This window comes from Malus domestica, chromosome 16, assembly GCF_042453785.1.
Source record: "Malus domestica chromosome 16, GDT2T_hap1".
Classification (NCBI taxonomy): domain Eukaryota; kingdom Viridiplantae; phylum Streptophyta; class Magnoliopsida; order Rosales; family Rosaceae; genus Malus; species Malus domestica.
The window spans coordinates 5,439,295-5,461,900 of NC_091676.1; the positions used below are offsets into that span (position 1 = coordinate 5,439,295).

At 35.5% G+C, this 22,606-nt stretch overlaps 1 protein-coding gene, 1 long non-coding RNA gene and 1 pseudogene across 3 annotated transcripts; 1 reads left to right on the forward strand and 2 right to left on the reverse strand.

Moving 5' to 3' along the window:
* Nucleotides 1-5,693: 5,693 nt before the first annotated feature.
* LOC139192894 (uncharacterized) lies at nt 5,694-7,668 on the reverse strand. Of its 2 annotated transcripts, none has more exons than XR_011577439.1 (3): nt 7,538-7,668; nt 6,930-7,123; nt 5,694-6,048 (listed from the first exon to the last, which is right to left on the reverse strand). It is a non-coding gene; the product is annotated as an uncharacterized lncRNA (long non-coding RNA). The 2 variants fall into 2 exon arrangements; XR_011577438.1 differs by having other exon boundaries at nt 5,694-6,112.
* A 3,109-nt stretch (nt 7,669-10,777) lies between these two features.
* LOC103403293 (putative pentatricopeptide repeat-containing protein At5g40405) lies at nt 10,778-13,060 on the reverse strand (annotated as a pseudogene).
* A 3,708-nt stretch (nt 13,061-16,768) lies between these two features.
* On the forward strand, nt 16,769-19,236 carry LOC103402936 (homeobox-leucine zipper protein HAT5-like). The gene is made up of 3 exons (XM_008341721.4): nt 16,769-17,610; nt 18,101-18,492; nt 18,651-19,236. The coding sequence occupies exons 1-3, from the start codon at nt 17,484-17,486 to the stop codon at nt 19,113-19,115; spliced, it is 984 nt and encodes a 327-aa protein (XP_008339943.3). The 5' UTR covers nt 16,769-17,483; the 3' UTR covers nt 19,116-19,236.
* The last annotated feature ends 3,370 nt before the right edge of the window (nt 19,237-22,606 follow it).

A 22,606-nucleotide genomic window follows, 5' to 3' on the forward strand; every position in this document is an offset into this window, starting at 1 on the left:
GATCTTTATATGGTGATTTATAATATGAACATTTCTGATTATAAACATGAAGTTCTATAAATTTACAATGAATAATTTTGAGTAGGAGTTCATACTCATCTTTGAGTAGCCAAATATTGTTCTTAAAAGATTAGTGATGGAAAATTGAAAGTCAGTCAAATTTTAGCTTTTTAACGACTTACTTGATGCCTACCATCAACAAAGGCTTATGAGTCATCAGTCTTACTCATCATCTGCTATGCTACGACAGCGGATTTATTTGTCCTAATGCAAATAAGATAATATAATAGTATCGAGATTATCTGTCTTATAAATTGTTGCCTGAACCGCTAGGTCAATAAAATTTTGTAGATCTAACATTTTTTTTCCATATATTATATATCTTTATCTGACAAAATTTTCATACAATTAGGGTGAAACATGGTTGAAAATGATCACATAATCCATTAGTAAAAAGTGGAATTATATATACTTTTCCCCACGTTCACAAAGATATGCATTCAATCATCAGTTTTATGAAAAAAAACTTGATCTCTTTTTGTGCATACACACACACACACACATGCCCAAGGGCCGACAGAGAATATGGTCGCATTTTGATTATCTGACCTGTGAGAGTCTGAGAGTTTGCTGCTCTAGTCTCTACCACGACTTCAATTCAGTGTTCTGTGGACCAATCTTTGCTTGGAGTTGGAGAAAACATGTATCCAGATGAAAACATTGGGGAGGCATTGGGAATCAATTTCATAGTTATACAAAATTAGGTTTTGTTTCTTTAACCTCAAACTACGTACATGTCTCTTAAAATCAGAGCTTGCATTATAAATTTTATGACGTTCAAATATAATTTTCTACTTAATTAACAATATGTGTTGTTTGAATTTGAACGCTAGGTAAACTAATCTATAGAACAAACATATAAATCATGTGATGTGTCACTAATACAAGAATAGATACGTTGATAAATATTTGAGTAATATAAATGGCATGTTTCCCTAGCATTACCCATATTGTTAGTTCTATTAGAATCCCTGTGGGTTTAAACTCAAATTCAAACGGAGTACATACGAAAAGAATCCAACTCTTTTTTACATAACAGTAAACCACACTGGAATTAGCCTAGCTAGTAGGTAGGGTAAATAAGATGATGGATAAGATTAAGTTGGTCTAGCGTTCAAAACTCCTCTAAAATTTAAATTAAAAGTCAGATAATTTTTTTTATACAAACTGTTTATTTACACTAAGATGATGAAAAATAAATTAGTTGCGAACTCGATATTCTCAAAATTCGACTAAAAGTCAGATAATGTTAAATAAACAAAACATACAAATTAGGTTTAAACACATGCACGGTGAGAAAACATTGCATTATGTACCTCGTGTTTATTTATTAACTGGTTTGTTTTCCTTAACATGAAAAGATGCAAAACTGAAAGAGACATGCAAGTAGGTTATTAATTAGCAGAAACAACACGGGGTTTCCCTTCTTCTAAAGTTTTTGACAGTAATTTTCAACTTGTGGGTTGTGGCCTCTCGTAAGTCACGATAAGCAAGTAACCCTAGCTATCGCGTTACTTTGACTGGAGGTCACTGTTCAACAAAGACCGCACTGTTGATACATATCAGTTCAAATCAAAGGCCGTTTGGATACGATTCTGGGAAGTTTGGATATGCAACTGCAATTAATCAATTTATCTCTAGGGATATATTCTACATATCATGAAGTATACTTAATATCTTCCTTTCTTTTTTTATTCTATGATTTAATATAATATATGATCCCTTATATATATTCCTATTTTCTATGATTCATAATTTTTATACCAACTGCTAAAAGGAAAATTGGAAAACCAAATACATAATTTATCACAAGAATGACCTAGTTACGCTAATTGGTCATCTACATATACAAAGACGGTAGGCAAAAAGGGTGAATCATCATAATTTCAAAAACATCCTCCAACAAAATAAAAAGAATAAAATTACAAGTAACAAATAACATGTAAAATAACAAATTGTTGTACATGTGAGCATGTGGCAAACGGCTAGTCAACAATTAAATTAACATCATGATATAGACTACGGAACTAAATTTTCTTGAAAAATCTTTGAACGTGACAATATATCATCTTTTAAGTTGAATGGGAAATGATCAAAACTATTTTTCAAGATAGTCAACAATTAAATTAATATCACGATACAGACTACAAAACGAGATTTTATTGAAAATCTTTGAATGTGACAATATATCACATTTTAAGTTGAAAGGAAAATGATGAAAACTATTTTTTAGGATTATGCATGTGGCTTAATAATTAAATTAACGTCACGAGACAGATTACGAGATCATATTTTCTTGAAAATGCTTTGAACGTGACAACATATCATATTTCAAGTTGAACGGAAAATGCTCAAAAGTATTTTTGGAATCAAATACTTTTTTTATCGTATTATAAATAAATTGTTAAATTTTTATATGGAAAACGAAGGAAGACGATGTGGAAAATGATATCCGCATTACTTTATTCACAAGTAATCTACTATATATATCCATCTTTGACTGCAATTGTGGCCGCATCGCAATTTACAACATATGATTAACACATGATTAAGGTTTGTCTGATAAGAAATAAAGTAATAATATCTAAAATCGGTAAGAACTCTATAGTGCAACGTGGAAGCTTATTATCAACACCAGATCATACATGTAACATCTTGTTCGTTAACTGTTCATTGACATGTAACACCTGGCGTTTACGTAATGTTGTGTGTCAAGTTGTTTGTCACTGCTCAGCTAAATTCTTGTCAGTCTTTCCCGATATGCTAAGAATTGTGTTAAAATACATCATTTCTCAAGCACGACATCATATGGGTAGTTGAGTTTGTCAACCCATTCTTTTTAGATAATGACAAAATTCCTATTTTTTTAATTTCTTACACATCTTTATTTAATCATATCTGTTTTTTTTTTAACATATTTAATTCATCGGCAAGAAATAAAAATAGTATATAAGAAGTTAAAAAGTGTAAAATTCACCTTTTTTTTTATATCATATGCGAAAATTATGTCTACTTATATTACAATATGGGCAGCTACTTATTAAATATTCTCCAAGTCCATACAATATTTGCGATTATTATCAATTATGCGATTGTTCACGGTGAAAAGTTTATTCTTGGTTACTCTCAGGGTTTTGACACTTGAATCATTATTTGTTGGGGATCCGACCTATCTCTCACAAGGCGTCTACTATTCTTCCAGTCATTTGGTCTCCTCATTGGTTTCCTTGGATTAAACTTAATACTGATGGTTTGTTTAAAGAAAATTCTGATCATGCTGCTTGTGGATGAGTTTTCAGGAATTTTCACGGTCATTTTCTTTGTGGTTTCTGCCAATAGATTGGTTATTGCAATTTTTTTTTTGTGCACAATTATTAACAATTATTATTGGGGTAAAGTTTTCATATTAGCTGTGTTGACATTATGTTTGGTTGGAAAGTGTTCTGCTTTTCAATTGTCTAATTTTGATCATCCTTGGTCTCTTCGTATGCAATGATCTATTTGTTTGGATTGCATTTGCAAAATTTCTACGCATTTCACATATATCGGGAAGGATTTTTTTTTGCAGACAGTTTTGCTAACATGGGCTTGTCTTCTCCAACTTTAACTTGGCATGATTTTTCTTCACCGACTGCTCATGCTGCATTGTTTCCGAACTCTGTTGGCTTGTCTGGCTACCACTTCTCAAATTAATGTGCATTTTGGTGTCTAAGTTTGTCTCACTTTCTTGTTTTTTTCCCTGACTTTGTGGTGTTGCTCAACTTGTTTTGAAGGTTTAGACCTTTGGGTTTGGTTTTAGAGGGATTAGGTTTCATGTCCCTCCCTCTTTTATTTATATCTTTCTTGTTTTCATTTCTATATGGTAAGGTTTATGTCCTTGTGCCCTTCTTTTTCGTGTATTGTTTTTGTTATCTCTATTTTATGAGAGGTAAGATTTATGTTTTCTCTGACTATGTGTAACTTTTTTTTTCGTTATCAATAAAATTTTCCTTGTACCATCAAGATTTAAAAAAAAAAAAACAATTCATTCACACCCAATCATTTTGGTCTTCAAGATGTTCTATGAGTAAGTGTGTCTGAATGGTCAACAAAATTTTCATTTTTGTTTTTGTCCTTTTTCCCCGTCACAATGTGTGTTCAATTCACGCCATTGCTTTGAATAATGGACCTGTCTTTAGTTCACAATGACATCATATGCGTGTTCAATTCACGCCATTGCTTTGAATACATACATCACATCATACATGTAGGCAAAAACTCTGGGTTAGGGAATGGAGTTAGACAGCAAGCCATAAATAAACGTTCCAAAAATATTTATATATTTTTTGTTAGGTACGTAGAAATTAGATATAAAAAAAAGAGTTTTAAAGAAAAATTTACGGTACTGTTTATTTTAATAAAAAATTATATTTTTACATTAAAAAGTTAAACTGGTACTATTTATTTTACCCTTTATTTTGTCATTATCGTTAAAACTCAAAGTTTTTAAGTTATTTTTATTAGTTTTATTTATAAAAAAACGTCTATATAAATACATAAGACAGCGAGACAGATGAAAAAGTCTACCCTTAATTTTTGTCGTACCCTATCGAAAAGTCTACGTACATCCTTATCTCCATGCTAAGCACAGATCACCACACAAACAATTTCATCGTACGCAGAACCAGTATTGTTCTCTTCACTATCATTAATCACTCAGAGCAATATCTTGGTGTTGTTATCCAGTGTGTGCATGATCCAGTGATCCGGGGTGCATGCTAGGGTTTTTGACCGCATGCATATGGTTGAATTCTTTTTTGAGCTGACTTTGGAGACGACCCACGTGTGAACTGTGAATTCCCGAACCCCCAAGAGTCCGGCGCATCCATTGTTCATGGTCATTTTGCCCCATTAGTCTAAGCCCTGAGGCCAAGGGCATTCTTCGTTTTGGTCCCCACAATGGCTGGTATATAATGAGAAATGCAACTACAGTCCGAGAATCGTTACAAGAGCATGGATGACAATCAATTGTTAATTATAGTGAGAAATACAATTTACGGTCAGATAATCGTTATGATAAAACATGAATAGCGGTCAACTGTTAATTATATCGAGTTTATTAACACATCAATAGTTGACAGTCGCATGCATACATGCAATCCCAATAACTAATAATTCGTGGGTCCACCATTAAAGAAGAGTAAATTGTAGCAATGGTCCCTTTAACTTTAACTATTGGAGCAATGATTCATCGACTAAAAATTCATTACCATTAGTCCATCAACTCATCAAAACGTGCAACTATGATCCATCAACTAAAAATCTATTGCTATTGGTCTTTCAACTTTAATTCAACTAGAGAAATGGTCCCTTAACTTTAACCCAATTGGAGCAATAATCTCTCAACTCTTAACCCAATTGTAGCAATGGTCCTTCCAACATAACTCATTTTAACAAAATTCTGACGAAGTTGATGAAAATGATCATAGCTACACGTTGTGATGAGTTGAGGGACCCCAATTGTAGGAATGATCCTTCCAACATAACTCATTTTGACAAAATTATGATGAACTTGATGAAATGATCATAGCTACACATTTTGATGAGTTGAGGGACCAATGGTAATGAATTTTTAGTTGAGAGACCATTGCTCCAATTTGATTGAAGTTGAGGGACCATTACTACAATTTACTCTAAATGATACAGTTGAACTCATTTGTTGCACTTGAGAATGTATGATCCCCAAATATGAAGAGGAAAAATTCTTATATTTCCATACGCTACTTATCTATTTTTACTACAAATTCCGATCTCGCTAATGGTTTAGGTTCACTGGCGGATCCATTAAGGGGCATGAGGGGTCAGCTGACCCCCCGAATTTTGATGAATGTCCATAGATACCTTAGGTGTTGACCCTCCGAACTTCTGTGAATGTCCATGGATACCTTGAGTGTTGCCCTTTTGAAGATTAGAGTTGACTTCATACTTACCCTCCAACCGACTTCAGGCCTACCAAAACCCGATGAATGTTCGTGAATACCTTGGGTGCTGTCCCTTGCATACATTAACATGTCTGTAGTATACATTTTCAAATGACTTCAGGCCTACGAAGACTCGATGAAATGACAATATGCATACTATTTCTAGTATAAAAAATTTGCAAGCTGCCCGCGCTATTATTGACCCCCCTAATATTATTTTCTGGATCCGCCACTGTTTAGGTTGGTGTTATAATATTGAAGTATATGAAGTAAAATCTAAATAAAAAAAGGTATATAAACTCTAGCTATCACGTGATTTTATTGTTAAATGATTTTCACACTACTACATTTTCTCCACTATACAGTTATACTCCACTTTTTTGTTAGTCTTTCAATTGAACAAATTAATAAAGGAATCATCAACTGATTTCAACCCAAAAAAATAAAAAATAAAAATCATCAATTGTTATAAGAATAATGAATTGAGTGCAAACAAGGGAAGCATCGATTGATAACACACTTCCCCTCAAACCCATGATTAGTTTCAAGCTAGCTACTTTTTTCCAAATTATATATGTCTTTTGGATGGTTAAAGACGAAACTAAGGTAGGGTTTGAAGGTTTACAAGGATACGAAAATTTTGGCAATTTTTCCTTCAGTATAAATTTAGAGCAATTAATCCAGCTATACCAGATAATAGCAATTTTAAAAGATGCCGAAGAAGAGGCCAGAAAATATTCTTAATTGTATATATGTATAAACAGAAAAACAAAATGTAGAAGAATACAGACGCTGTTGAAATATACATGGAAGATATATAACCAAAGGTTGATAGAATCTATCATATGTTCTCCCTATATGCGGTCGAAATCAAACCCAAATTCCCTTGAAAATATAAGTGAAACATACCTGGCCGCCCGAATCACTTATAGCTAGCCTTCCGCTATATATCAGAGATTCTTATTCCCCCCAGAGCCCAAAAAATTGGCATCTTCGTGACAGGAATTAATCTTAGAATATGTCTTGTTGCAGCATTTGTTATCCGTTTTATTATACACACCCTCCATCCATCCAGTAGCTCTATCTTTATTTTGTTCCTTCAACTGCAAAATACGATGATCAGAAGTTACATCTCAAGTTTTCACTTTTTCACAAAATTAGGTCAGCTAGAAACCCTGGTAAAGAAAGATGCCTAAACTAGCCAGAACATGCACTTTTGGTGCTTTGCTTCTGTTTTCTAGGTTTAGTTGAGCGAGAGCGTTAACGGTTAAACAGTTAGTTCGATAAAGGAGGATGATACATGGGGATCAAATCCGTATCATGGTACATAGGTAAAATTGATTTTCACAACTGCCATAAAGAACTATATGCATATAAACTTCATGTTAGATTGCTAATGATAGACGTATCGCCTTATTATATGCATACACACAATTATGATCTTATGATATGCATGAACGACTGGTGTTATCATTTATATATTTCCTAATGATGATCCGAACTAATACAAGACTTACGAGTATGTGAAACTAGAACTTGACTTTATTCCAAACCATAAAGAAAACAAACAAAAACATTAATTTCTTAATCTAAGAACATCTTCCATTCTTCCTTGAAAGTAGGGGCGGCGTACGCTTTAGAATTTTTGTCCCAGAATTTGAAAATTAATTGTTTGCAGTCACGATTTGCTTTAATTTATAGATAACAAATGATGCTTCAGTTTGAAGAAAGGACTTTGGGTGGTGTATTTTCCTTGGCAAAGAAGAAAGCAGATACCTTGCAACTTGCTTGGACACTAGTAAACTAGTGGCAAAAAACAATTGCTTTTTCAAGAAAAATATGTCACATAGATAGATCTGGCGCGGTCTTATGTGACATCTCAAAAGATTTAAAATCAAATTTAATTGGAAACATCAATCCAATAAACTAAAAGTCTTCTAATTTTTGTTTGTCATCTCATGGATCAAAACTGTAGTACTAAAGAGTGGAACACTTTAACACAGATATATTTTGGGTCAATTATATAAGTGGTGGATTGTTATGATAGATACCACATTAAATAATCATTAATTTTGGTCCCGAGTTTCAACATCAACCATCTACCTTGGCCAAGTTGACTGAAAACCTACCAAGCCAATCACCACCGTTATCTTGTAATACTCCCCCGATACTTGCAGAGATTTTTTAATGTGATCGGTACATGAGATGGTACATCATTTGTCATTATACAAATTGTGGGAAATGTGTGCTAAAAGGTTAATAATTTAAAAAATAAAATTTCTCACCACTACTATTAAAACATGTAGTGTATCATTTGTTTTCCCGTCACAACTAAAAGTTTCCCCAACACTTGAGCCGAGAGCCATTCACATGAAGTTTAACTGTTTCTTCAGGAGGTGGGTCCCAAGCTGGAGACAATATTACACTAATCCATATAGTATGAGAGACGTCAACCCACTCGTTCACAACCATAACAATAATATTTTAGGAAGATACGGCACATCGAATACAACCTTCCTTTCACATGTACATGTACTCTTTGTAATTATACTAGTAATTATTTTTCTAATCAAAACCTTGAATATACTAGAAGCTTGCAAGGGTTAAAATATTTGTGAGCATAGTCAAGTAAAGTAGCTGTTATTTTGGGGCACAAACAGGGCTTCGAAATTGTTTTGTCTGCAATTTAATTGATGTGGATACCAAGCTTAAACAAAGATTAAAGAACTTAATGGTGACACATTTGAATATGATCCGGGAATTAATTAATTATACAACATTTTATATGGTTTGAATTTGGTGCTTTGTCTCTCAAGAAATATAATACCCACAACATAGATGGATTGAGATTCACATAGAATTTCTATTTCCGCAGTATGCGAACTAAGAGAGAGACTGTTCAAGAGAGAGAGAAAGAAATTTGAACTATTTTAAGTTTTTGAATTTTGTGAAATGGACTAGTGGAATGGGTTAATAAGGGCATATGATTGAATTAAGTGGTTCAGATCTCTTGTCCGCGTGCTCCAAACACAGGAATCTAAAATGAAACTCGATCGCAACAAACATGATCATAACAATTATCTTAGAGAATTATTATGATTAATATATAATTTGTTTACGTGGATATTCCTTCTTGCCTACCTACAATAACGAAGGTTAGGGCCTGAAAGTAACAGATTAATATGTAAGCATTAGAAACTAATTCAAATTCAACTATTAAAGCAAAAGAATTGTAATTGAAATTGGATTTAGGTATGGAAAAGTCTTAAGTTGACCTAAAATTGGTGCATGGACATCCATGCATCATTGAACTTGATTATTAATGTTGCATTAGTGGTTAAACGAGATTAGCTCCTCATTGTCGGTCATAATCACAAAGTGTCACGTTCAATCTGAAGAAAAAAAAAAGAGGACTAACAAATTATGAAAAAGATAACCTCACACATGCAGATAAATATTATGATGAAAAGTAGTATGTAGCGCAAGGAGGACAAGAACTTCACCAGTGAACTTCAAGACAAGCTTAATGTTGCATCATGAATCATACACAGAGATTTGAAGATTCTTTCTCAATTGTGTTTTGAGTACGAACTATGCAAGATCCATGATTGCATATTTAATTACAATTAATATTGGTCTTGTTCATCAGCTAAATGGATCTTAATTGGCTAGTGGTAATGTGTAGTGGTAGTTTTGCCACAACAAATTTTCTCTATCTTTCCTAAATGTTTTTACTTTTCACATAGCAAAAAAAGGGACCAACCAAACGACTTTAGCCCGAAAGCTTGTTAATTTCATATATATCAAAAAGGAAACCATGCCTAATTTTACTAAGACGTGTAGATTTTTTTCTTGGAAACGTCTCTTTTCTTAAGTTGGTCACAGTAGAAGGACCATTTCGGTGAATGTTTTTAAGAAGAAATGATAGCTTTCATTAGAAGATTAAAGCAGAACGTATAAATCAAAGGAGTAGCAGACAGATGCAGCAACCTAATGACATCAATATTCAATTAACAGATCATAGATGAGGTCCGGGGGATCCTTAAACCAACAACAAAAGCAACCACTGTGAAGGGCATATTGAGCTAGTTGATGGGCAATGGTGTTAGCTTGGCAGCGCACATGGAAAGGATGAACTCTAGTAATCATAGCCATCATTGATATAACATCTTTCACAATAGGCCTAACGGTGGACAAATTAATGGAGATGGAGGACTCCTTCAAAGCAGCAACAATCTGGAACGAGTCACTCTCGAGAATCAGATTTGTAAACAAACACATTTTTTTTCAAAATACTACTAATAATGGCGGTGAGAAAGGCCCCTTTGATTCTAGCAGTGGTAAGGATGATGAAGGTGATCAAAGTGGCACCTCAAAAACAGAAGATTTAGAAATTCGGATGAATCTTACAGATGACGTATAAGTGTCCAAAGAAAATAATTGTTTTTCTTAAGAAATCATTAAACCTTTTATGGTATATATAAGTATAAGAGTTTTTTTTTTTAAATAAAATTAATGGGTGTCAGACAAAATTTGGGTGTACAAGGGACAACTCTGAAGTCCGAACTATGTTGGTGGCTTGGCTGGACTGTAGCATAATGGACTCTTATAGCCCATTAGTGATTAGATTTTGGGTCCAAAAACAATGTCAGAAGGAGATGAAAGCTCTATACAGAGCAAACAGTGTTTTTCTTGATCGCTTTTGACTTTTGAGAAAGTATACAACAAAGAAAAATTGCAAATGACCTCAAAGAACGAAGAGTGAATAATCAGCTTTATTTTGCATCACCTTTTTCCAGTCAAACTTAAGGGACAAAAGTCCTAATGAATATTTTGCATCACCGGTAACCCTTGCAAGAACACTCACCATCTTTAAAATGGTGAAACCTATTCCAATCTCTCACAATAATCTCTCTGCTAAAAAGGTTAGATATCATTTTGGTTACATCATGGCAATCCCAACAGACCCTGAGGTTCTTCACAATCCTAATCGGCACGCCTTCTTTCAAAGTGATCAATCCGAAAGCAATCGCAACCTTCTCGCTATGTTTACACAACGAATCCTCTTTCCCTTCTTCTTCCATGTCGAATAGCACAGGATTTGCATTAGCCACATAACCCGCCAACTTCAGTCACGGGAGATTTCTCCCAACATTGTCTCAATTTCATTATATTGAGAATGAGACTTGTCTCCTACGACCATCAACCTCTAGGACACTGCAACCGGGAAGCTTCCTCACACCTTTTGCCTTCATAGTCAGCCGCACGTTACTAACTCCGTCCCAAAGCTTGGAATCGGCATATATGTTGGACAAAAGCACATAAGCACCATGATTCTTGGCCTCTGGTTCTACTATCTTTCTTGACGCAAGCTCAGCTATTTCCATATTCTTGTAAATCCTACTAGCGTTAAGCAAAGCCCCCCAATGCACCCGCATGAGGCTTCATTGGCATGTTGTTTATGAAGTTCAAGGCTTCATCTAAACGCCCGGCATGGCCATATAAATCTAACACGCATCCGCAGTGCTCTAGCTGAGGTTCAATCCCACATGATTTCCTCATTGAATCGAAATGACGGCCTTCCTCAACTAGTCCAACCGCAGTGCAGCCCTTTAGAACCGAAACGAACGTAGCTTCATTTGGATGGACCCCTTCTTTGTTCATAAGGGAGCAAAGCTCAAGACGCTTCTCACCAAGTCCATTCCCAATGCACTACTCCACGTATACACATTCTTTTCTTTCATCCCAAAACACCTCCAAGGCCTTGTTCATGTTCCCGCATTTCACATACATGTCGATGAGTGCAGTCCCCAACGTCACTGTCATCCGCACCTTGTTCCTCTCTATATATGCATGAGCACATCTACCTTGATCCAATGCCCCCATGTGGGAACATGCTGATAAGACCGAAACCATATACACCTCATTCACCCTCACACCCTCCATTTGCATCAAATGGAACAAATTCAAGGCTTCTCTAGACTTCCCACATTGCGCATAACCTGCAATCATCGCATTCCAAGCAATGGGGTCCCTCTGAGGCATTTCATCAAACACCTCCCGTGCAAAACCAACATCATTCTGCCATACCAAATCAGGCCCAAAAGTTTTCTCAAACACTCTGTGGCACGAACCTAACAAACCCAATTCAGCATACATGAAACTTAACCCGCTTTGAACACGCGGGTCGTTCTCAAACCCGGTTTTATCAAGCCGCTATGGCCGGTGGGACTGATCTCACGTGCCAAAAGCTGTGCGCACGTGCGAACCAAGAAGTTGAAGGTGTAGTTATAGGGTGAAAGATTGTAACTTGATCGGAGAATTCTGCTGTAAAAGTCAAAACTTTTGGATGGCGTGGAGCCTTTGGAGTAGGCTCTAATCATGGAGTTGAAGGCGAAGAGTGTTGAGTTCTGGCATTGGTCGAGGACTTGATTGAATTAATACAAATTGGTGCGGTTTCTGAGCGCAATGGCGGCGACAAAGTGGCCGGAAAGGTGAGGGTCGTTGAGAACACCGTTAACGAGCGGTTGGGAGTGGATTTGCTTGAGCGCTCTGAGGGTGCTGTATGAGTCTACGAGGGAAATTGTTGGGTGTTCTGCAATGAATCTTAGGGAGCTCTGATGCAAATAATCTTATGATGCATTTGTGTGTCAAACATCTAACAAAAATACATAAAATCAAAACACCCTTTTGTTCTCATGCAACGTCATTAGGCAAATAACATTGGAAATTTCACTCATTTATCACTAATTCGTGGATATTTGATTGATATGTTGTCGATAATTAGTTTTAATTAGTTTTTTTCTTTTTTTTGGGAAAAAGGCTTCTTCACATTTCAAACAAATTAAAGCATACACATAAGAAAACCCAAGGCCCCAACAACACACATAAACAAGCAAAACATAGGCCCAAAAAACAAACTACACAGGGTCTACCAGTAGTTAAAGCCCAAAACGCATTAAAAACCCCAAACACTGGAAAGTTCTACGCCAGTCGCCGCCGTTCTCGATCCGACCATGTCCTCGTCCACAGCCAAGCATCGCCTGAGTAATTGCAGCATCTCACCACGATGAACTTCCCGAGCACAACCACAAAGAAAGGATAGCCAACAAGTGGTTGGAAGAATTCTTGTTAGTTTAGTACATTGTCATAAATATAGAAAAAGTTAGTTGCATCTACTAACATGGAGACACTTAAATAGTACAATATATACTATGATCGTGTCTACCTTACTCCTCACTTGTTACGCCATAGGAGAAGGTGAGTTAGATGCAATTAAGTCATAGGAGAATGTGAGTTAGGCGCAATTTATAATAGGTGACAGAGTATTCAGTGAGACTGCCACCTTACGACAACATATAAAGATTATGGCTTTTGTGTGTCGCACGGGGGATGAGTCACGTCGTCCAACTGCACGTACTAAAGCTTTTCTCTTTGCTAGGTAAATTTTCCTCCTATAATCCTATTAACCAGGCTTGGAACCAGTTGGCAGGGAAAGAAGATTTTACCTTTTATATGCAATGCAGCACCAAAAACATGAAGTGTTACATCTTACATGATGAGACCTTTTGTTGAGGATGACATCTGGGTGCTCCATATGTTTTGTGTGTTTGGAAAGCTTTGCATCTCTAGTTTGGAAAGACTGAAGGCGAGCTAGGGTTAGCTAGCAACCAATAAAATACAGGTAGCTAGGGCAGTAGTACAGTTTCTATATTCCTTATGGCTCATGCATGTACTCGTAACCAGGGCACGAGTGTTTCCTTCAGATGACACAAAGAGAACAATGTACGACCCGAAACCTCACAAGTTAAAGTAGCTATATATATATATATATATATATATATATAGAGAGAGAGAGAGAGAGAGAGAGAGAGAGAGAGAGAGAGAGAGAGAGAGAGAGAGAGAGCAATGTGCTTGATGTTGGATGCATTCCGCTCTCAGTCCTCAATAACAGATTCGATTTACTTCTTATGTTCTATCTTCATGGCCAATGCTTTTTTCTGCTATCAGTTAATTGTGATCTATGAGATTTAAATTTCGAACTGATGGTCTCCTAAGAAAACCGGAAACTGGGTGCACGAGAGTAGATGGTCACAAGCAATTCACGATGCCTCAAAGGAAACAAAAGGGAAGTGATTTTCATAAATCAAACAGAACCAACAATCATTATTAAACGTGAGTGTGTAACATGCTAAATACGATGTGTAGAAATCAATTTCCAAACAAAAAAGAAAGCAGTACAAATTAAGAACATTATTCTAACCAAACCCAGTTGATTAATCACCAGGCTTGATTTGCAGGTCCTTGGTCACAACTTAATTTGTCCTCAAATCAGTCATGCATATATGGTAAAATCAAAATCAAGAATCTGGACTTGTAAACGATGATCGTTCGGAATTATGGAAAGGTGCTGCAAAAAGAAATCCAGATATGTAATTTGTGTTTTCCATTATAACATTTCACCATTGTAGTTTTTCTAGTAGTCGTTTTACAATAATTGGAGGACTAGATTTAATTATTGTAGATGAAATCATCACGCATCTGACTTTCTAAGTAATCTACAGTTGAGTGCAAATAGAGATCATAACCATGCTTGATGGGATAACACGATAAGGTCCTCCAATGATCTGATTAGGGAAGCCGGTTATATGTATAATGTACTAATGCTTGATATGCATGCCAGACTCAATATGTCAACTAAGTCGATGAAAAGTTGAACTTAAGCAACGAAATCCTAGGCTACTTCAAATTATTTTATAATCCGAAGTTTTTAACCTTTAAAATATCAACAAAAAAATTAACTGTTGAAAAGCTGGCTTGATCGTAGCATAAAATATATCAGATAGACAGAAATCCAAGCAAAGTCTTTGACATTTTGAGAGTTGAGTCTGAGTAGTGGAACCAAAATTCAAGCGTTTGGCGTTCGCAAGTCCATGCATCCACTGGCAGCCTTGACTTTGGACATGACACTCAACTGCTCGATCGCAGCAGCAAGCTTATCAAGAAGAACATCTCTGTTGAATATTATACCCACCCCATCAACTTGCTTTGCTGCAACCTTCCGAACTCTCAAGTCGTAAGCTCCAATAAACTATTAATATAGTTAAAGATTTGTTAAACTCGTAGCCCCATACATACAACTTCAATTTTTATACCAATAAAAAGAAAAAAGGAAAATACTTTGCTTCGTTCGAAATTGCTTTTAAAAATATCACAAGTTTTTTGTGATATCATCCCCGTTTATAAGTGTTTTTTATTGAACAAATTAAAATGCTTTTAGGTTTAAAATCTTTTAAGTTGACCGAGACTAAAAAATTATTATTTTTTTGTTTATATTAATAAAATTCTTTTGTACCACACAAATTTTCAAAGTAAAATAGTTGAAGTTGTAACTCGTGAGCATGTAAAAAGAATATAAAATAAGATAAAATTAGGGAATTATTATTAGTAATTTAAAAATCTCATTCTAAATTTCAAACTTTTTATATTAGAAAAGAAAGATACACTTGTAAAAAGTGTAAAATAAAATTTTTGAAATGCCAATAACACTTTCTTAGAATTAAAGCAAGAGCTGGTATTGAGGACACCGCGGCGGCTGGGGAGGTTGCGCAGGTGGAACCACGCAGTCGGAAGGAAAACTGAGAGCGGGAGCGTGGTAGGTCAGTCGTCAGTACCCTACAAAATTAAAATTAAAGAGCCGTAGGGCCCCTTAGGGCCATAGCATAGGTCTCAATGACCCTTTCCTTCTTGTAATCTTATATACTGTACTCATATCCATTTACCAAAATACCCTCCTTTTGAAGGTGGAAGGTTTTACAGATGATTAACCTTTAGTCTTTAATTTTCTTCATTTCTTTCGACTTAACAGTCAAAAATTAAAAAATAAATATAAAAAAATAAATATAAATAAAAATAGCATGACTTTAATTTATAGTTACAAAAGAATATATTCATTAACACTTAAGTTCATACCCTCACGATGCTTTGAAATTGAAATGGAGACGTTGACCCTCTGTTGAGTAATATTTTTCTAGCCAAAAAGGATCACATTGAGAGGCAGAATACAAGCAGCTTAATCTGGCCATTTTTCTTCAAACAAACAGTTCAAATATCCAAAACTTTTTACCTTAACTAAACAAGTGGTAAATCTGTGGATTTGCTTGATATTTTGTAAGTTGTGAATCTGATTAATCGTGATTACGAATAAGGTGTAATTCTCAACTAGTATCTTTTGGACTTGAAAGAAAAAAATAACCGTGATTCATCACTAATTTTTCCTTTTTTATATAAAGAAAAAGCAAATGATAAATCAAATCGTCACAAATTTAATCACTATTTTTTTATTTGAATTCTCTAGATTATCCAATTAATCCTTAGCCCATAACAAGTTCCTCGTTAGAAGCCTCGATATTCAAACATGCAGTTGCTAGTTTCATAAAAATGAGTGAGGATTCTCACCGGATCCTCTTTGTAAGGATTCCAGGAATCTTCAAATCACATCCGTTCATTGTACATTATGCGGCCAGTTATTGTTAGGTACTGTTTATATTCAATTTTAAATAAAAAAATTTACAATGATTTCTGATCACACGATATATGATGAATGCATGTTGTTGAAAAATCTCCGGATCTTCACAAAGAGGATCCGGCGAAGATCCTCCTTCCATAAAAATAGAAAGGAAAAAACACTATTATTTTACTCTATTGTCTAGAATTGCAAGTAAGGAATTGGATAGGAGAAACCAGAAGGGGGGCAATTCGGTAATTCCACCTACCTGTCTACTCTCTCAGTCTCCCTGCAGGAAAGAAGGAACCAGATCCCTTCCAGATTCAAATGAATCGAGCACAATGATCAAATAATCCGCGTAATTGAAATTTGATATCACGGTTACAATTATTGTAATTTTTAGAAAATTTCTATTTGTAATCGTTGGATCGAAATTTAAAGATCCAGATTATTTGATGAGAGTCTGGCTCCGGAGAGGATCCGGTCACAGAAAAGAAAGCCTCCTGTCTGTTTTCACCAGAGCTCCTTATAACCCCACCACCAAGCTCTTACCCCAGTAGAAGAATCTCTGCTCCTCTCCTCTCCTCTCCTCTCCTTTCTCTCTCTCTCCCTCTCTGCCCTCTCTCTGCCCTCTGTCTCCCTCTCTCTCTCTCAAAGTTTTAAAACTTCTGGCTTTCACAAGTTCCCAGCCATAGAAAAAGCAAAACCTTGCAGTTGCAGAACACTTTCTTCCTCTGCAAGAAAAAACCTCATGATTTCACCATTTTTCTCACTCATCCCAAGCTCTTAGTAACTTTCACAGCTTCTCGTGAGTGATGGGCGTGATCTCCTCTTTCTCTCATACTTTCCACATTACAGTGATTCTGACATTAAACCCACCACTTTTAAGCCCCTGATAATCCGATTAATTGCCCACACAGCATTTAAATTTTGTGAACTGATTACGTTTAACATATATGACGAGTGGGAAACTCTACGGTTCTTCTGCGGACATGAAAGTAATTTTCCAAAACGAAAAGCGACCTCGCTCTTCTGACGTTCTCGAGTCTCTCTGGATTCCCACTCCTTCCTCTTCTTTTCATGGTAATTTTTTTATCTGCTTTGCATTTATACTTTTGCTATTTTATTTGTTGGGATTGTTGCCTTTCTGAATTTTTTTTTCTTTTTCTGAAAATTTAGACTAATGGGTTTTTCTTGGTTGACTTGATGGATTAATGTTAAAGCTTGAAACTTTCACACTTCCAATTTGAACTAATGTAAGAGTTGGTAAAGGATCGATTGTTTCTCCATTTTTCTGCTAATTGTTGCCAGTTCTTGCTGAATTAACGCGTTAAGATTGAAAGTTTGAAGCCTTTTGGATCTATAGATCGAAAGCTTGAAGCTTTTTGCATGTTCAGATGAAAAGCTTGAAGCTTTTTTCATGTTTAGATGGAAAGTTCGAAGCTTTTTGCAAGTGAAGATTGAAAGATCAAAGCTTTTTGCTGACATATGTTGAATATCTCTAGTTGCTAATTTCAGTCCGTAAACAAAATTAGAGGACTTTCATAATTTGGTTGCTCCATTTTTTGTGCAGGTTCAAATTCAATGGTTAATTTTGAAAATGTAAGTGAAGGGGACTCCTTGGATAGGCCTTTCTTCCAACCCAAACAAGAAAACGAGGATGAGGATTATTACGGTGGCTACCTTCATCAACCCGGAAAGAAAAGGCGGCTCACGGCGAATCAAGTTCAGTTTCTGGAGAAGAAATTCGAGTTAGAAAACAAGCTTGAACCTGAGAGGAAGGTGCAACTTGCTAACGAACTTGGCTTGCAGCCTCGCCAGGTAGCAATTTGGTTTCAAAACCGCCGGGCGCGGTATAAAAACAAGCGGTTGGAAAAGGATTATGATTCATTGAAAGCCAGCTATGATAAGCTCAAGGTTGATGTTGATAATCTCCTCAAGGAGAATGGAAGTTTGAAGAATGAGGTATTAATAAATTCCTAAATTCGATAGGCAGTGCCTTTTAGTCGCTCAAATTCGCATGATGAACTCAATCCTTGATCGCACATTCAGCCGTTAAATTCAGCTATGTGTGTCATACTTTGAGTAAACAGTAATGGTTTAGTTTTCTTGTGTGTAAGCAGGTTGATTCCCTCAAGGACGTTTTGCTTTCGAGAGAGAAAGGAAAGCCTGACGGCGGAAATTCGGATTCACACAATGCAATCGATTCATCGGATTTGGTGCCCCGGAGTACAATTCCGAATGAAGATTCTGAAACTGTGACCAAGGGGGCAATGGTGGTGTGCAAGCAAGAGGATGCAAGTTCTGCGAAAAGCGATGTTTTCGACTCGGATAGCCCGCATTGCACTGAAAACCATTCACCGTTGTTAGAGCCGGCGGATTCCTCTCATGTGTTTGAACCAGCTGATCAGTCCGATTTCTCGCAGGATGAAGATGATGATCTCGGAAAGACCCTCTTGCCCCCACCACAGCCGTACTTGTTAAAGCTTGAAGATTGCTGCTATGATAATTTACCCCCTCCAAATTCTAGTAATTTCGGGTACATCCCTTTGGAAGATCAGCAGCCCTTTTGTTTCTGGCCTTATTGAGGGAGAGACGGTCATGTTTCAGAGCGTAGACTGCTGCAGTGCTGCTCCATTGTGCTATCTAATTAGTTCTCAGTTGTAATTATGGTTAAAAGGAGAAATGAATCAAATAATTAGCCACTAATTATGTTTATGTTTCCGGTTTTTGATATGATATTCATGTCTCCGGTCGGAAAACAATATCGACACAAAACTTTTGAATGAATTCTTCTGCACTAAGAATGGCAGGCAGGCCAAATTAAAACAGAGTCAAAAAACCAATCTTGGCAGATGTGCACAGAGAATTATCTAAGCAGATTGTTTCAAATTTCTGGGAAAGATTACATTAAAATCTGAATTATTACCGAGTTTTAAATTACTAACTAATTATATAATTACACTTGTTATACCAAATTGTTTTTTCAACACACTAAAAACTCATTTGATGCGCAACAAATCACACGCACTCCAAAGAAGATTAAATTATTATCAATGTTTAATATTTTTGAGTGTTTTTTTTTTCAAAGTAAATTAATGTGTTGAATGCTACATGTTTGTGAAGTAAGATCATCTCCAACAAAAATGTCAAGAGAACCAGAGGGCTAAAAATAGCCCGAAAATCGTTACAAAATGAGGGCTAAATCAAATGGCTCGTGGGCTCCATTTGACAAAAAAGGCCAAAGGGCCAATTGGCTAGCCCTACCCAGCCAGCCAGCCCTGGGCCAGGTCAGAAATTTGCCGTTATATTTGATTTTTTTTTTACAATTTTTTTTTATAAATATTTTAAAATTCTCATTTTTTCTTATAAATTTAAGTTGTAGTTTTTAAATTTAATTTGTAGTTTTTAAATTTAAGTTGGTGTAGTTTTTAAATTTAAATAATAAATTATGTTTGTTTCTATGGCCTTTTGGCCTTCAGTTGTAGATAGTTTTTTGTTACAGGACTATATTTGGCCCTCGGTTGAAGATAATAAGAAATGTGGTTATGCACTGTTTATTAACATATTAATTTTTTGAAGGACAAAATAGTTAAAACGAGTAATCTATCCCTCATTTGATTGAAGATGGCCTAACGGCCAGGACAAGTATATAATTTAATAACAGCGTGAGAGAGAGGAACACATGAAAAATATGGTTTGGTTCTTATTTTGAAAAAGTCAAATTTTCTGGTTTGATTCTTCTTCCGTGACAATTACTTGTGTGTGATTGGCAATGGCAATGACTTTTTGGACAACCCCGATCCCGATAGCTTATTGGGGACGTTGACACCTTCTTTAGGTTATTTAAAATTTAAATATCTCACCGTGCAACGAAATCGATGTTAATTTATTATTCATTAATGTACGAGTTAATTTTAATTTTATAACCAATATTGTTCATTTAAAAATATGAAAATATTATATAAAATATATATATATATATTTCAACATTTGTACATACAATTTTCTTAGAAAATTGTTATTAACATTTCAAAAATCTCATTTTGTATATTAAATTTTATATAATTAAAAAGAAAAATATACTTGTAAAGAGTTAAATAAAATTTTTAAAGTACAAATAACAGTTTTATTTTCTAATATTTTAAGCTTATTATATACATATTTGTCCTCAAGATTGCGTCCGTTGCAGAAAAATCTTGCTGATGCAAGCGTGGGATTTTGCACAAGAAATCGAGTCCTTGAAATTGTAAAACAAACCCCTAATGAGGGAATATAATATTTACGGATATGGTCCTCTGATTTATTTAATTTAATTTTATAGAATATAGATTGCATCATGCATGGTCCATGAGAAATATAAAAATGGAAAAATTTAATGAGATTGAGAGATATGAGTTCTACTGGTTTGTTACACTTCACGTGAAAAAAATAGAACCTTTGCTTAGATGTGAAAATTTTTAACTTGCTGGATGGAAGAGAAAGAAACAGTAATTTTGATTTGACCCCAATTAAGTTATGGGATTCTCTTTGGATAATTTTCTTCGGAATCCTCTAATCCTGAGAGTTCAACATATTATGAACGATTAAAGTTCAAGTTTGTGGTGAAGGAGAAGAGGATTGTTAGTGCTGGTGCAATAGGTGCAAAGCTTCAATATGAGCGGGTATTCAACACACAATAAACCTTGACCGTTAATTGTGTGTTGAACGTTCAAGATTAGAGGATCTCGAGGAAATCGATATGGAGATGATTCCAATCTCTTAATTTTTTACTGAAATTGTAGTGCATGGATTTCAACCATGTTTTTATATCATTTGTTTTCTTCGTGATGCTTAGTCGTTAACCGCACTTTCGCAAAATTTGCTCTTAAGCCCCGGCTAGCTGCTTAATCAACTTGAAAATGATGAAAGGGCATATAAATTACAAGGAGTGAGATAAAAGATGCTGCCGTCCATGTTGGACTAATGTGTAAACTCCAATGCAAGGGGGGTTATTTTCTAAATGGCTTAATCTAATCATCAAAAAACTTTTTAATCATGTTTGTAGAGTTCTGTTGTAGTTAAGTTCTGACGTGAAAATATTTAAAAACTCTGTCAATTCTTAAGGCGGATAGGATAAGAAGGTGGAAACTTCATCTCCCAAACATGCTCTACTCGATTGGGAAACAAAAAAATATTCAATAGAGGGTTAGGAAGAGTTTTTGTCACGACAAACATTCCCAATCACACACAAGAGAAAAAGAAAGCGTTAATTCACTCAAGCAAACTATTAACTTGTACATTTGGGGCAAATCAGTTCACTCTCTAAACTCATGATAAACTCCGATTGTAAGGTTGGGTCAAACGGCAGAAGCACATGAAAACTCTGATTTGTTAGACCAATCGGACAATACAAAACGACCTGCTGTCGTACATAAGTTTTTCTCCTAATTAGTTAAAACTCAAACACACATGAATGGGTTCCGTGTGAGATGTGAGAGCTCCAACAGGGACCACACTACAAGTTCTAATGGCTCAAGAAAACTCCCCAGCAAGTAGGTCATTCGTTGGCAAACTATGCCACGTGGACCCAAGCCATTTGCCCATGGCCACTTCAATATTTCCAACTTTTAGATATTTTTTATCCAATGAGGATACTCTTTGGATCCTCTTTGTGAGAATTCTGAACATTTTTACGTCGTGTCTGTTTATTGTATATTATACGATCATAAATTTTTTTAAATATTTTTATTTAAAATTAAATATAAATAATATTTAATAAAAATTGATCGTATAATATATGATGAACGAACACGATGTAATAATTCTTAGAATCCTCTAAAGAAGATCAGGGGAGGATCTCATTATTTTTTATCAAACCAGACCACCAGAGTACCGACGATCTCATAATGCCCTCTTCTGAAGCGGACAATCACATTGTCCGGAGGTGTCATAAGGGGCTAGAACAATCCATGTACGTGGCACCATTCTATTGGGACAGCACAACACCAGATAGCATTTTAAATGGACAGGGCCTACATTGGAGGCCATGGATGCAGATATGCATGCTACGTGGCAACCACTCCATGGTGGTTGCGAA